Genomic DNA, 17,290 nt, shown 5'->3' with positions numbered 1-17,290 from the left:
TAAAAATAACACAAGTATTTAGTAAATATGCCATACATAGTGTATTTAGTTGAATATTTAGCAAGAGTGATCGAATAGATCGAATGCCGGTTACTTGCAATTATTTGTGGTCTTTAGTATGTAAAGATATTAACATGTCTATAAATATGTTTAACAAAATATTAATACAATGATACTTTTGATTATTAAACTATTAAATAAATAGTTTAATATAATATTTGTTATAGTATCATAAAATATGATATCTTTGGATTAAAACGATGGAAATTAAATATTTGTTTTAAAATACATATCAAGAAGAATTTAAAATATATTTGAAGGTAATACTTTAAAATTAATTTTACATAATACATATTTTACATGAGATGGTAATAAAATAATACACGTGATATACATAATGCAGAAACAATGGCATTAATGTACAAAATTAACGATTTAAGTTGTATAAATAAAAAACTAGATAGGATGTAAAAAGTAAGAAATATATCCAAACTTACCGATTTTTATTCAGCAGCAAAATTTCACTAGTCACAATTCACAATAACATTAAACTGATCTACACAGCACTGAGTAAAATTTAAAACTGTTCATTCAAACTGACAACGGTCAGATAGGCGCGAATCATCTTCCCCCTTTTACTGTCACTTTGCGACGCATCCTTGCGGGGTTGCCGTGATAAAATAATGAGTTATTGTGTTGCCATAGTAAGATATAATAACGTAACGTTAACTTAATCGGTAATAACGTTATCTCAACTGAAATTTTTAACTTAATAATAAATAGGTTTGCAAAATTAAAATTACGTTTGTTATTGATTTACAATTAATAGGAGGGAACTTGGGGTTATGTTAGAATTATTGATTTGTCTTTAAAAAAATATTTAGTTTCATTTGTTTCATTTTATTTTGATTGCATATCGTTAACGTTGGCTATCTGTAGAAATGGCCTGGTATGGATTGTGTGAACTGGCAAATGAAAGGCAATGAAAGTTTAATGATTAATTTAATTTTAAAAGGTTGATGGATATTTGTTATTGTTGCAAGAAAAGTGTGAAACTTTTGTATTTTTGTAAGAATGATTTTTACGGTTAGACAACTGTTAGATTGCAGTCAACCTGGATTTGTTGGTATTTTGTTGCGAATAATACACAAAATAGTCAACAAATTCTTATCAGTAGGCTAAAATCGTATGACGATTCGACCCATTTCAAAGGGTAGTTTTTGTTGACTATACACTACACAAGAAGCTAAGACCATGACTAATTACACACCACATCGTGAATAAGATCTTTGATATCAAATCTGATAATGATATGTCAATGAACATGCATTATCATATTATTATATGCTAAAGAAAGTATTATTAATATATTTTTTATAAAATTTTAATGACATTTGAAATACGGCTTTGTGTAAAAAATGGTTTTATGAATTTATTTATTAAATAGAAAAATAAATAGTAGTATTACATATCTACAAGTAAGACTTATTTTCATACGTTATAATGGTGAAGTATTTATATTATTGTAGGAAATTATAAATTCAGAAAACTTTTCGATTGAATAAATAAAAATATTTTTAATATCTATTTGCAGACATTGCATAGTATCTTTTTGCTTATATCTATGTTATGTTTGTAAAGGTAATATTTTGATACAAGTATCAGGATATTATCATGGTATTTTAGGTTTTTTTTTTAAATACTTTATTGTTAATATGGGAATAAGTCTGGACAAATATCTTGTTCATGTATGTGACATGCTCCAAGAAAATTTGATTGGGAGGGATGCTTTGGTATTGGAATTCGGATTGATTTTTAATTAATGGGGAATGAGTATCCCAGTACTTATACCAAATGTTTTTCCTATTTTGTGAAGGGAGGTTTTGCTGGTTCATCTATTAACCGGACAATGTGGTTAAGTCGCCGGATAGAAAGATCCATAGACTAGGATGCGACCATAAAATCGAACTACTAGAGTTTATTGGATTCACAACCCAATACCCTGTGCTGGTAGGAAAATCGTGACGAAAAGATAATCATGATTCATTAATAGAATTCAATGATCTGAGTTTTATACCGAATCAATCGCAATCAATGAGTATTGGTTTAAACACACATCATACACCACACGATTACGTTTATAGAGGGGGGAAAGGGGATAATACCAACAAATTTAGGAGATAGTTTTCATTTTTATTGGAATAGGGTCCGAGAATACTACATGTATGTGTATGACAATACATTGCGAATTCTCGAGGGGGCGACTGTAACTAGACGCACTAGCTGAACTAGTTAATTTATAAAACTAGCGTCCCGCCCCGTCGTCGCACGGGTGGTTCAACTGATTTAAACAAAATCTTTACAAGTTATACATATGAACCTTCCTCTTAAATCGCTCTATCTATTGGGGAAAATCGCATCAAGGTCCGTTGCGTGGTTTTGAGGATCTGGGCATACATAGGGACAGACATACAGACAGCGGAAAGCGACTTTGGTTTATACTAGGATAACCGATACAGCTGATCGGTCAATAATATTTTAATAAGTTTAAAATCTTGATTATTAAGTATCAATGTTACATATAGAATACATGAAAGTAAATACGTATGCATTCAGTAAATCAATATGTAAATAAAAGCAAAAGTGTTCTCACGCCAAATTCCAAACAACAAACAAAAACTCTAACCAAATCATGTGTCCAAGTGGGCCGTTAACCAGAAAAAATGATTGCAGACACCAAAGAGAATAGTTTGTTAAGAGGGTTGTTGTTATGGTAAATTCTAGGTTTGTGGTCTTATAAAATCAGATACGTAATGCTACGTACAGTATTTTGTATGTATTAAAAGTGTTTGATATTTGCCTATTAGATATAGACAATAACTATGATTTGTAATTTTTATTATTAACAATTTGATTATGATTATAATTCGTTTTCTACCATCTGTCGACTCAGCATAGAAACTAAGAATGAAAATGTATAAAAATATCGAAAAGATTTATATATATATATGTAAATTATTGTTATTGGATCATCATATGATTTTGACCCATGTTATTTCGTTAATATGTGTTAAAATAGGATTTTTATTATAGTTAAAATAAATGAAATGCATGGAATAAAGCATCGGATATTTATTGGAAAAACATAGATAGCAGTTGTTATGAAATACAAGTTATATTTAATAAATCAGATAGAATTATAAAAGGAGGATGAGATGACCGTGACGTCATTATGTGGTGTTTCATATGAATTCCATATTAGCGGGGCGATTTGACCGTTCTAAAAGGAGAAACTAGCTCGATTGGAGGGATAATACTCTATTGTTAAGTATCAGAGGTGTGGCACCATCTGTTTGAGAGTGATTGTTCCTTGGTTTCCGATGAGCGTTTTTTGCTTAAACTTTGCTTCTCTTATACGAGTCACATAATATCTTTGCAGAAACTATTCAAGTATGGTGCTCGAGTTATTAAAAAAGCACGTCGAGGAATGCGTTTTCTTAATGTGTTGTATGGTTATAAATACCCCTAAACCAAGCGGGGAAGGGTTTATTCAATTTTTGTTCGTCGGATTGTCACAATCTCTGGCTAATTCGTAGACGTTAAAACAAAGGTGGTTATTTTGACGGTTGAAAGCTTGACATGACGTAGTTATTATGCTACTTTTTATCAAACTGTTCAATTGTTATTTTTAGTGTCAGTGTTTACCTATTTTTGTGATTTTTATTGTGTTTTAGAGCCAGATTTGTGTCAGATCGCATGGTCGATCTACCGGAAACGCCTAACCTTGCGGCTGTTAAACAGGCATTTCCGGGAATCCAGTAGTGTTAGGTCCAGGTCGCGAGAGGGGCCTGGCGTCAACCTTTTTACCAACACAGGTGACGAATATACCTCTTACGTTCTCTTCAAGGTCTGACAGAGGGATGTGAGGGTCTCACGTGTGGACCATTTGGAGTAATCCAGACTCATTGAAATCTGTTAGTAATTGAAGAAGCGTGGTCTTGTTATGTATATTTATATATTCACATTATATATCTGGATAGGGCGCCTTACTCGTTTGTACCCTTAGCTTCGGCTTAAACAGACGGGGGGAGGCAAGAACACAGACACTAGGGTTTGCATACCTCGGTTTTGTCGGCCGAACGTTTACAGCTTAGATTAGGGTCCCTCTTACACATTCCTCCCTGTAAATCTAGTGGTTCGCTTCTAGTTTTACTTATTAGAATAGGTGAAATTGGGGTAGAGTTAGGGTAGAGTCATTATTTGGGTGTTAAGTTTATTTATTTTCTTTCACACATAGTTCGATTGCGTACAGTATAAAAAAACTTTATAGTGCTAATTGGTTCAAAATACAAAATAAATATCTAGATTCAGTAGCATATGGATGGGTTACTGTGGCTCGTACATTAAATATGATATAAAGGTTTTCACATTTTTTATATTGGGTGAGATAGGGGAACAAAGTTATTTGAGGACATACTAAATAATTTTGTTATAGGGAGCTAGTGACAGGCAGAGCAGTTCACTAGTGACAATTGAGCTTTTCTATAACTGGGTAAATAAGGGTATAAATCATATTTAATAGACGATTGTTTCAGTATTTCATTCATTTAAAGTATATTCAGATGAGTTTCTTGGCGTTTCTTCTCGTCTGAAATTAGGTTACGAAACGCTGGTAAAATAAATATTACATAGTGCATAGGAATACCTATTAAAAATAAAAATAAAATAAAATGGGTATTATCTAGATTAGGGACCCGTCTTCATCCGGGTGTGGCAGTAGATAAAGTAAGTTTGTACGTACTATTTTTACATTACATTAATATAATTATTTTCCTTTAGCTAGCTAGGTTAGCGAATGGATATATATAAAAGGAAAATATAAGGTTTAAATTACAAACTAAAAGGACTTACTACTGTCCACGGTAACTGGTCACGGTAGGGCCCGGTAGGAGATAAATTCAAAAAAATATATTTTACTATTTATTTATCATACAATATAGTCATAAAAGTAACATAGTAGCAATATTTACAAACACATAGAATATTTAGGGATAGTATTTGAAATCCAAATCTAATCAATCTGCACATAAAAGACGATGGGTACTAAGGTTCACAACGTATTTTTAACATTAGACGATCACATGGCCAAATTTATATATTTTAATTTAATCTTTTTCAAACAATTCTGGTAGTTTTATTAAGTAGTAGTAGTAGAGTAAATAAGGGATAGGTACAAGGTTATGCTTACAAAATTAGCGGCCGGCGTTCGTTACTAAATATCTCAAGGGCGGGGGTTCAACAGGAAGGAGCTTAATAAGTTTAAAGTAAATGGAAGTGCTTTTAAAAATATTTAATAAATATTTACACATCGTTTTATTTAATACGGTTAAGTCAAATCTTATAATTAATTTCTCATTAAAACAACATTGATTATTTTTAATATTTAAACATTTTAAACAAGTTTTCTTATTGTCCACGGGCTTCAAAGAATTAATAATAAAATATGTTTTGTAATGTCTAACATTTGCAAACGTGTTCAGTTCAATATTTATTAAAAAACGAAGCATTTATTAAGCTAACCTTTCTTTATGGACTTTATTGGTCCCGTTTTTACCCTTTAGGTACGGAACCCTAAAAATCATGCATTTAAGGGTTAATAGATAGTACGTTTTTATTTCGCTAAAAACGGAATCTAGTTATCGTTTGGGATAATACGGATTAGAAATTAAAGTTGTTAATTTGTTTTAGAGAATCATATGCCAAAAATATCACATTTTAAGAGTCCGCAGCAAGCTCGGCCGAATTTCATCTGCCCATACAAACTGAGTTTCGTTCTCGTTTTAAAACTACGTGTTGGATTGTAATAAATCTTTGCACATACAATGACATGAGGTATATCTATGCCTGTAAAGTTTGTAAAGCTTCAGCTTATAAAGCAAACGATATAGAGCAAAAACAAGTTTTGTATGAAAACCTTAAATTCGCTGTATTTTTTTAACTAAGGTATCTGAAGCTACATTAACTAATTACAGGCATATACATATATGCCTTATCCTATTGTAAGTACAAAGTTTCAGAGCAATCTAGCTAGTTGTTTTAAAATGAGAGCGTAATGGTAACTACGATTGTATGGAGAACCGAGCGCCGAGCTTGCTGCGGACTCTTAAGTGCTTCGAGAAATGCGCCTGTTCAACTCAAAATCTATTATACATAGATCCGCTTCCAACTATTTCAAATCAAATCGGAATACTTTTTAATGTAGAACTGATTATGAATTAGATTTATTAATTTTTAATGCTTTGCGTTCATCCCTGCTTTCATTATTCGTGATTAAGTCTATATGCACTTCTACTTCGGTCCTAGAAGTATAAAATGTTGTATTAAGCTTAGTGATTTATGTCTCAGATGTACTTCATTTTTATTACTGATTTATTATTAAGCACCTAGTCAAAGTAACTGTGTCTTTTAGTATTATATCGACATCCGTAGATACATACAAACTAAACGTGTAGGAACTTAAATTTGCCAGAAGGCAATTAAGTATCTCACAAATCACTGGTAACGCAAATCCCGCAACAGTACTTGTAACAGTAACGTACGTAATTAATATTAATGGTAGAAATGCTTTTAACGTATAAATTAAAAAGATTTTTTTAATAAATAGGTATATTATTACGAAACTTGGGCTCTTGCTTAGGAATCCAAACAAACTCATTAAATAGGACGTGGAGGGAATAATATTTAAGTTAAATCAAGATATCGACTTTGAAGCGCGGATCCAATCCATCTTTTTCGAGAAATCATTAAAACTTTTGCCGATTCAAAGGGACTTTATATATGTGAGATCGAATATCCAATATCGCACAGGTATCCTGTTAAATGTAAATAAAAATATAGGTAAAAAAAACAATGAAATGAGAAAATGTTTACCGTCAATAAAGCAGTTATTTGGGACTGTGAACCTCTTTCATTTTCGATATTTATTGGAGAATTAACGAGTAGGAAGCTTCAGATCAAAATATAAATAGAATACCAAAATAATACTCGTTCAAGTTTGAGGTATAGCCTAATGGTGGGTTCGAATTTTAGATTACTTACAACGATATTGTACTGATGGGCGGCTCGTGTATAATTTGCCTTACGTCGTAATTACTTATTTCATATAATATAGCTACGGCGTAACATTGGCAAAAGTAAATATGAGATTCTTTACAGATTGAGTGGGCGCCTCACATTGGTACAGTCGAATCAAATAGATAGTTACGGATAAAGTTACCAAATATATCGTAAAACACCTTTGTTAACATAGAAATAAGGATGTGTCCCGATGATATATTTGGCCACTTTGACCGTCACTATCTATTTGATGCTAACTGTACTTTACCAGTATATTTACTTATCAATACTAACAGAGTTTATGTATATATGTTACTGTAAAACCCGTTTTTGAGTGAAAACGCGTTTTCCCTATATACATAAATGTCTCCGTATTAGGCATAAAATTCTGTCTTAATGCTGACGGAGGGATTTCACAGGTTTGAGAAGGCAACAAAGACATGACCTCAGTTCATGATCTCTCAGACTGATATGTTCGTACCGCTAACGTTTTAAGTAGGACTAACATATAGTGTGCTAAGTGCTAATATGCAAGTTCCAATTCGTGTTTTGTCGGCGGTAACTTTCCATGGTTCCGGATAAAGCAATTGCACGGCAAATAAACGACAGAACCTCAGAACCGTAATAACTCCTATAATGCGGTGTATAATCCGCTTGTTAGACATAGTTTTTCCATTCAATTCTACGGTTGGCAATGGAGCTGAATAATGCATTTAATCGTGATAACAAAGAGGAGATTGCTATATTTGTTTTATAATACTATTTACAAATATGGACGAGACTGACATTCTAACGTTCTATTTTCTCTGCTGTTGGGCACGGTTTTTCTCAATTTGTGATTAGGCCAGTAACAATATGTTCTAGGTTTAGTACATGTACTCGTAAACCACATCACTTGAATCCAAAACAATGCCTAAATATTTAGGTTCCTATACATATTCACAACAAGTGTTGTAATGAGTACCTTTGCACCATTGTACTACTCGCGCAGGTTTGTTTGACTAAATGTCTTGTTATATTTATTTTAGCAGTGCGGCTGCATCTTCAGCCGAAAACCACAAACGTCGCAAGTATGCTGCCCTTGGCAGTAGCTACTTGTTTGCGGCGTTTGGGGTTGAAACCCTGGGGCCGTGGGGGCCAAGTGCGCGCCGACTCCACAAGGAGATATCGGCGCGTCTTATTGAGGCTTCCGGTGACCAGAGGGCTGGTCACTATTTCGCGCAGCGCATCAGCATAGCTATACAGCGCGGAAATGCGGCCAGCCTTCTGGGCACCCTACCACACGACCGAGACCTAGGTCAGATTTTTTATTTGTAAGTTTTTTAGTTTAGGTCATTATGTTTTTAGCTCACTTTATTGTTTTAATAGAAAATAAAGTTAATAAAGGAAAATTTATTGTCTTGTAGCAGTTTAAGTAGTTAATAACTTCTTATTTTTATTTATTATTAATTTTAGATATTATGTAAAAAAAATGTTTTATATACAAACTTTGTTTAATCATAATAAACACTTTATATCTGAAAATAGTTACTGTAATGTATAAATCAAAATAGTTTTTATATGTTAGTTAGTGTACATGCATGCATGAGGCTTGTACTCCTATTCAATAAAGTCACACGCAGGTTTTACATGCGCCGAGAGACATCGTTTAGTTAAACAAATAATGATTCATTCACAATCCGTTTATACGTCATAAGTCGTCACTTATTTATTTAGAAATAACCCATAATCACAAGACGTTATCATCATTCATCATCTTTGACTGGTCTATTGCAAGTCACCAAAAATAGTTGTTAACTCAAGGTTTATATTCCGTATAATAATTGAAGTCGCAGGGCTATAAGATGCAAAAGTCTTGTATAGGTTGCAACTCTTACACACCAATGCGTCAATAAACCGAATAAAGCTAGCTAACTTTATAAATGAAAATGTATCTTATAGCTCTGCGCGAAACAACCAGCCCTTAAAAATTCATCACCACACACGATACCCTTTTAGATTCCAATTCGTTATTTGAAAATCCATTTTCCGTTAAGTAAATATGGCCGCGACTCGGAAATGCACTTACCTTAAGTGAGGCCATATCAGACACAGAGCGGTGAGTTTGTATCGTCTCCAGCTGGTCCAGGCACCAGTCCAGCTCTTCCACCGTTTCCAAAGCAAGCTTCATGTATGCCTCGTCTGTAACAAACAATAGTATTTTCAGTCATTGTAATTTACTATTCCACATGCTTCATTTATATTTCTAAATTTATAATAAAACCAAAGACTACCATTTTACCATCACCAGTAACATTTATCGAAAGTGCAATCTAATTTGAACTTTAAATCAGAATTCTAAAGTTGAAATTCTATTGGCGCGTAACAGTACTAAAGACTGTACAGGACAAAATTCGGGCATGCATGATGTGGGAATATCTTTTTTGCGGTTCTTTGATTTTAATAATTTGTTATTATAGTACTATCTACTGAAAATACAACCATATTACAATAAATGGGCTTCTGTGTGTTTTCGCTGAATATGATGGAAGACCATCATATCTTGATTTTTTGTACTTTACAGCGTTTTTTGATAATCTTCACTCTCTTCCTGCTACAATGCCACAATTTTATGTATAGTTTTATAAGCTATTTTATGCTCATTAGAATGTCATTTTACCAGAAACATACTTTTTGAAACTTTTCTACTTGAGGTAGTCAGGAAGACTTTCGACTCCAAGCACTGAGAGTCAAATTCACTAAACTTCACTAAACTCAGAACTATCTAAATCTGAATACAATAAGAAAAGTTTTAACTATTGTGAAAATATAACGTAATAAGGTATAATTTGACTTGTATAATTAAAAATAACAAAATGTTTTTAATAGGAGAATTTGGTAAAGACTGTCAGAAGACCGTGTACAAAAAAATAAATATAGGTACCGTGGAATATATAAAATTAAGTCACATACCACCTTATGTTAAATTATGTTTGTAATTTTATTACATATAGTTTGATAACCACAAATTATTTAAAAAAAGTGCTGCTTGACATTGCACATTCATTTAGAAGATTTACCATATCATGCATGCCCGGATTATGTCCTGTACAGTCTTTATGCCTGGAAAAGGGTTAAAACAAAGCATCTCAGTTTAAAATGAGTCGAAATAAATAATTTAATTGAATTAAACTGAATACTAAAATGCAAGGTTCGTACGTTCGAGGTTTACTACTGATATGTCACGCGATTGTGGCTATAAATACCGGTACGTTTTGTGGGGCATGTGTGTAATGAGTTCTAGGTTTTATAATAATTAAACCTAGAACTTATTACTTTAATTTACACACATAGGCGAAAACAAATACCCTTGATTATACTTAATTTGGAATAGACGTACGAAAATAAAGTTTAGCAACGTTAATTAGGCTGGCTCTAAATTACCTAATCTCGTTTGGTAAATATGTAGTTCTATTTAAAAATTCAATATATTTAATTTCTGCCTGTCCCTATTATTAATTTAGATTAATATAGCAGGGGATTTAGAATTTACACAAAAGAAAAATCCTAATGACTAAATCAAAGTAACTTAATAATTCCCATTTCTTAAAATTTATTAGAATTTCGTTAGCCCTACTCATTCAACTCAAGAAAACCTGGTCTAATTTGTCTTTACGCAACAACATCTAATTTTTGATGTATTTTAAAATTAGAATCAGGCCGTGACTGCCGTGAGTCTTTAAACGTTGTCTAAATTAGGCAAATTATTCAATCATTTTTACCTCAGATGAAACGGAGTCTGTATATGCGTTTAGGCTATATAGGCTATTTTTTGTTTTGCATACGAAAAAATGTTCTTAATTATATCTAAAACAAATAGACAGATTTAGCCGCGGCTTTTTGTAAAGGGTTTGTAATATAACAAAAATGGTTCTTGTTCTTATACAGGGTGTCCTTTCCTTAGCCATTGGACAAAGCCGAAATGTACATATTGTATTAGGGTATTTAGAACCAGTATACAAAGTATGATAACAACCGGTGTAGCGGTTACGAAAAAATTAACAAAATTACGATTTTTTACTTTGGAGCGGCCTGTATGTTAGTAGTTCCTGAGGTAATAAATACTATGAAACCTTCTTCGACCTTTTTGATTATTATTTTTATGTATGACACTAATAAGATTCTGATTTTTGACAAATGTCACCATTGCCGCACATTTTCGAACAAACTGTCAAAAACACTGCCAATGATTAACAAAGTATGTTCCTTGTTGCTGGCGATTATTGGAAATATCTTTTGTTTGAAAATTTATTTTTTTATCTTTTCTTCTAATTAAACAAATATTAACGTTAGAACATTCCTGAGAAGTAACCCAACGTGGGATTTCAGGGCTAAGGTGGGGGGTATGGCTAAGGACATCATGTATGTACCCCGCTAGATGATGAGGTTATAATTTTGTAAGGGTTATAATTATAGAGTTAAATTGTAACCCGGGACAATGCCAAGAAGATGATGATGATGAGTGTCAAGTGGATAACCGGGTTGCAGTGGGGTATTGTTGTTTGGCAGATAAGACCAGAATCAGAACAGGTCAGGTCACACTACGTAGAGAAGGCAAACACAGCAAGTTTCTACACTTGCACCATAAATTACTAATCTCATCTTTGGCCAAACGCACCGAGCCTAGCTACCATAGACTTATGTACAATATAACACATAAGTATCTCACATGCTGTAACTCTCGGCAATACTATCATGAATATGTAAATACCTCCCGATTTGACTCTGATTTAAAGCGGAGTATGTAAATTGAATGAACCATTTTTTCCCATTTTAGCCGCGTTGACCCGGAATCTCTCATGAACGATGAAATATTGCCGGTACGCAATTCAGTTATGTGAGTAAATAAAAACATATACATATGTAGCTACTTCACACGCTACGCAATCGCGTCGTAGTTATGATTTAGCTGTTATTGTACCTTATGTGGGAGAAGTCTCAAACGGCTATTGGTTTTATGAGCTAAACATAACTACGATGCGACTACCTTGCGAACTTAATGCAATGCTAGTTTTTACTTAGCGTAAGCTAGCATCGCGGACGATGTGCGGTACGCTATATCTTTACTTGAGCTATTAAAATCCCTTTAATACAATATTGCGTTTTGGAGGTTGTTTCTCACTAACTATTGCCTTTTTTTACTTATTAATTAAACTTGCTAATTTGCTACGCGTGTATTTTGTCTCGTATTACGGTCTCTAGACAAAACGCGTGCACCGATTGCCAATAAACAGGGGACTTGGTTGGCCAATAAACAGGGTCAAAATTCATAAGTTATCTGGGAAAGACCGTGTATTGATGCTTGTGACGCACGTATATCACGATTTGTCTCCGTGTAACACGATCTGTAAAGTTATAAACATCTGTAATCGCCGGAAGGTCGCATTTAACGAGACCTCCAATTGCATTAACTCTATAGTTTTTTAGTGTTGTTATGCTAATTATAATGATATGAAATTCTGGTATCTGTTTGCTGTTGTTAGATGGTAGTGTAGTTAATTTTGTACGAAACCCTCGGTGGGCCAGTCAGTATATAGTAGTGATATAGATTATTGTTATTTAACAATGCCCAACATAACATAATGTACATACATTAGATTACTAAAAGCTGTAGAATTAACTGTTAATGGTAATACTTGTAGGTATAATAACTTATATAAGTACCTACCTACCGATACCAATATCACGAATGACCGACAAATTTAATACTTTCAACCTTGTTGATATTATTGTTCATATTCAGACAAACATATCAGACAGCAAATATTTCAATTGATTCTGATGGGTAGATGACAACGTTGATTTTTATCACCCAGTATTTAGCACAAGGTCACAGCTGCCAGAGGCGGAGTGTAAGTATAGAGCACTCTAAATGAACACATTTCATTTAGAAATTAAGCGCATCATGCCTAGTACATTAAGATAGCACGGACGCAGCCGAGCGCTTGCAAAAGTTCTTTTCAATAAGTTTAAGACTTATTTTATGAACCTTATATTTAGCAACACGTAGCATTCTTATCGTTGAAATACGGTCAATAATTTAGGTACATACATTAATCGTTATTTAAGCAGGATTTCAGATAAAAGTGTACCATTTACTTTATTTCCGACAAGCTGTGTTCCCAGTTTTCATACAAATTTTAGGTGTCAGTTTTGTGACGGTCCATACAAAATGCATGTGAGTATGCGTCACATAACTGACATTTTTTCGGACCGTTTTTTCTTTCCTTAAATCAATAGTTTGTCGAAAAACAGTAAATGGTATAAACTTTTGTCTGAAAATGCCCTTATATAACATGTGATTCGGAAATCCCGAAGAGTTTTGGTTAATCGTGGTCAAACGCCTGCCTATTCATCATTAAAAAAAAAGTTAGTGGAGTTTGACGGCGGTATGGCACTTTTTGTGACACCTTAATCATCTTATAATAAAGTCCAAGTAGAATGAATAAGGAGCTATTTGTGGTAAAAAAATGCGGCGTTCCGGCGGCAGCGTTCGACTCGCCCGTCTGTCCGGCTCGGCAGTGGCCTACATTTCACATTTTCCTGGAAACGGTTGACACATCGTACGTCCTGAATTCTCCCAGTTCCCGACCGCGACTCATTAGTACCTGTCACGGTCCAAATACGCAATGTTTCGCGGACTTGTCTTATTTTTGTACTAGAAATTAGCGAGCATGCTTCGATAACAATATTATAATTTATAACTATAAATATTATAGTCGGCCATAACGTACAGAACTACCGTAGTTCATTTAGTTACGTAACGTAAGTTACGTTAGTAACTTAAAAACACTTTATTAAACACGACTAATTTATTAGGTACGATAAAATCTACACGCCAGCTTAAGTACCTAGTCATATTATCATTAATTCATATTTACTTATCTTTAAAAATACACAATAAAATGCTGTTACTCTTTTCAGCATTCTCTTAAAAATGTATCTTATACTCGTACATAAGTATATATATATATATATATATAAAACAAATGTCGAATTAAATACATCGATATAAAATAATGAACCCTCTATGAAAGTTTAGAGCGATTCCTGACTTTTACTTAATTTACTTGACCGATTTGTACAGAATAATACTGAATACGAGGGTTCATAACCTTATTCTAGGAATAATTTTTTTGCTGACTTACCTTTGTTACGAAAAGTAATATGAAGATATAAAAAATACATAGGTACTTAAAAGGTTATCGTACACACAGTCATATTCTAAAGATTGCTGCAAATAATAAAACACCACAATCGACCGATTATTTCTTTATGCAGTGCATACCACAAAACTAAGACAATAAAATGAATTGGATGAAACAACCGTTTGATACTTAACACAATAGCTCACTGAACTTCTAATATGTAGCCATGAATTAAACCCGTATAGCCCCCTACATATTTCGAAATTATGAAAGGTAACATGCAAAAACCCACTTTTGTCAATTCTCTTTAGGCTTAAAATCGAGTGACAATATGGATAAATTAGCTGACAAAAGTTTAAGTGCGAATCATACGGTCACGATTCAAGTAACTTCTCATTTTGTGTTAAATTGGTACGTAGTTGTTAATAACATTTCAGACTATAAGTAAAATTTATTGTCAAGCAAATACAGTTCGGAAACTTTATGTCGCAAATCGCACGATACCTTATTTTGGTTAGTAATGTCAAAATAGAATATAATAAAAATGAAAATCATTTATCCATGGCAAACTAACAACACATTATAACATAACATAACAACACATTATTACTTAGCCATGAAACGATCCCGACTCAGCATGGTGCTAGCCTGGTCTTCCGTAAAATAAAGGTACTTACAATGTACAGTCTAATAACAATAAAGAGTACCGTGAAAGCCGAGAAGGACAAGTCCAGCAAGTAGTACCTAGGTACGGCTATCGGATGTCAAGCCAAGTCTAGACTTGCCTTGACATCCGAAAGTCGTCTCCGCGAGCTGTCTCCTAGTGAAGTCTCGACCAACACCTAGGCTTTTATAGTAAAAGCAAAGATAGATATAACTCCGTAATAGATGGATACAGTCTAAGGAAAAAACGTGCCTCGAAAATCAAGCAAATTTGATTCTCGTTCAGAGGGCGCTAATAGCTTTGGCCTACTGTCGTATAGATGGCGTTGACGGTTTCGTTTGTTATTTAACAATTTTAACGCATATCAGTGAAAGAACATGGGTCAAAATCATAAAAATAATTAATGCAAATAAAAAAAGTCATTTATCCATATTTAAATACATTTTATCGTATTTTTATAAATCTTAATTTTTAGTTTTAAAGTGTGTCGACAGATGGCAGTGAATTTACTGGGGTTACAAAATTTACTATGACAGTACCGCTCTAGTATAAGTTACTCTATGGTAAAAGGTACAGATGTAGTGCATTTATCTTTTACCATCGTTTTTTCAAGGAAACGCAAGAACGTGTTATGCCATTTCAGTTAGTCTGTACAAAAAGTACTGAGGGTGACTGAAGTAACATGACAAATACGAATGTTTCCGAGAAAAAACGATGGGAAAGGATTATGCACTACAGTATCTGTATGATTATCTTTTCGAACGAGCGAGCGCAGAGAAGCGAAGTTTTTATAAGTAGGTCAAATTATGTTTTTTTTTAAACAAATTAAATCCAATTTGAAAGGAATATGTAGGCCAATTCGAGTTTTAGTTATTCGATCTGTTTCCGATATTATAATCTGTCAGTGTTAAAAGTGACGTTTTTGGTTGAAGAAATGTCGTTTTTGACACGGACAGATCAGTATTATATTGGAAACAGATCGAATAGGTAACTAAAACTCGAATTGGCCTGGTAGTATGTAATATACATTTATTTTATTGATGGGATTATATTTGTCGTCTAGTAGTAGGTGCCCACAACACAAGCCTTATCCTATTGAGGTTACTGTGGGACGATCGATCTGTGTAAAATTGTCCTATAATATATATTTATTATGTTATAATTGTTTATAATTTTAAATTGAATCTGCATATGTACACTATAAAAATGATTCAAATTAAACTTTCGTAGAAACATCTCGTTAGAACACAAAGTGAATTCAAAATTTCAAATGATACTCTCTATAGTTTTACATGTATGTAAAATGTATAATTTTGGTGCAATAAAGAATATTTAATTACTTACTTACTTACTTACTATATATTATTAATTTAATATCATTATGTTCGAATATATACAAAGTTTTGTAAAGTTTAATTAAGCTTTACAAACATAGTAATTGTAAAGAAACTAGTTTAGAGAGACACACTGCATAGATGATAACAATATGCAACGATTGTGTGATATATGTGTACCAGTTCGTAGTAAACAGTACGAGTAAAAGTTCCAGTCAAAACATCCAGTGATAATTACAACAACAAACCTGTCAAAGATTAGTTTCACTCGTATGTGTTGTGAGATACCAAAATTGTCTAAATTCTCTTGCACGGTAATATGACGCGTTTTTCCTTCCTAACATAATTGGAATTGTGTTATGAATTTCGCGTGAATTATTTTGATATGCATCGACTGTATCGACACATACTTACGGGCCAATTCGAACAATGATCTAGATATCAACTAGATATCCACTAGATATGAAACAGAAACGATAACGAGATATTTAAGAAAGTCATGTCAAATTTGACATTTCCGCGATTCCGAATGTCCTCTTAAATGATCTCTTTAAGATTTGCTTAAGATATTACTTACATCCAATGGATGTCTAGATATTCCAAAACGTCACAATAATTGTAGCGTGAAATGATAATTGGTTTCTCGAATCGAACTGCAAAAGATAACTAATTGAGAACTAAACTATAACGTATCTATTAGATCTCGTATTGTCCTCGTATCTAGTAATTATCACGTTGTTCGAATTGACCGGTTAATTATCTGCGGATCACTACACGTGATTACGATTCGTTTCGATTCAAAGTACCTAAATGTCACAAATTCAAGGAAAATCTAATCCTACGTACATATATTATATTGTCAATTCTTTTCCTGTTGACCTGAATTAATATTTACGATATTTAGTACTAGATGGAGATATGATAAAATTGTTATTACGTTGTAAAAATATTGCACAATAAGATAACAGATACATTTAGGTTATGATAAA

General features: G+C 33.0%; 1 protein-coding gene across 13 annotated transcripts in view; it reads right to left on the bottom strand.

Moving 5' to 3' along the window:
• The window catches only part of LOC134743219 (3',5'-cyclic-AMP phosphodiesterase), a 597,682-nt gene that overhangs the window by 37,108 nt on the left and 543,284 nt on the right, over positions 1-17,290 (bottom strand). For all 13 annotated transcript variants that reach the window (XM_063676606.1, XM_063676609.1, XM_063676607.1 and 10 more), the window contains one exon: positions 9,185-9,297. In XM_063676606.1, coding sequence (XP_063532676.1) covers positions 9,185-9,297 — 113 coding nt within the window. The remainder of the gene's footprint in view (positions 1-9,184; positions 9,298-17,290) is intronic.

This window comes from Cydia strobilella, chromosome 7 (genome assembly GCF_947568885.1).
Source record: "Cydia strobilella chromosome 7, ilCydStro3.1, whole genome shotgun sequence".
Classification (NCBI taxonomy): Eukaryota; Metazoa; Arthropoda; class Insecta; order Lepidoptera; family Tortricidae; genus Cydia; species Cydia strobilella.
Note: the sequence above shows the minus strand (reverse complement) of the source record. Positions and strands in the feature narration are given on the sequence as shown.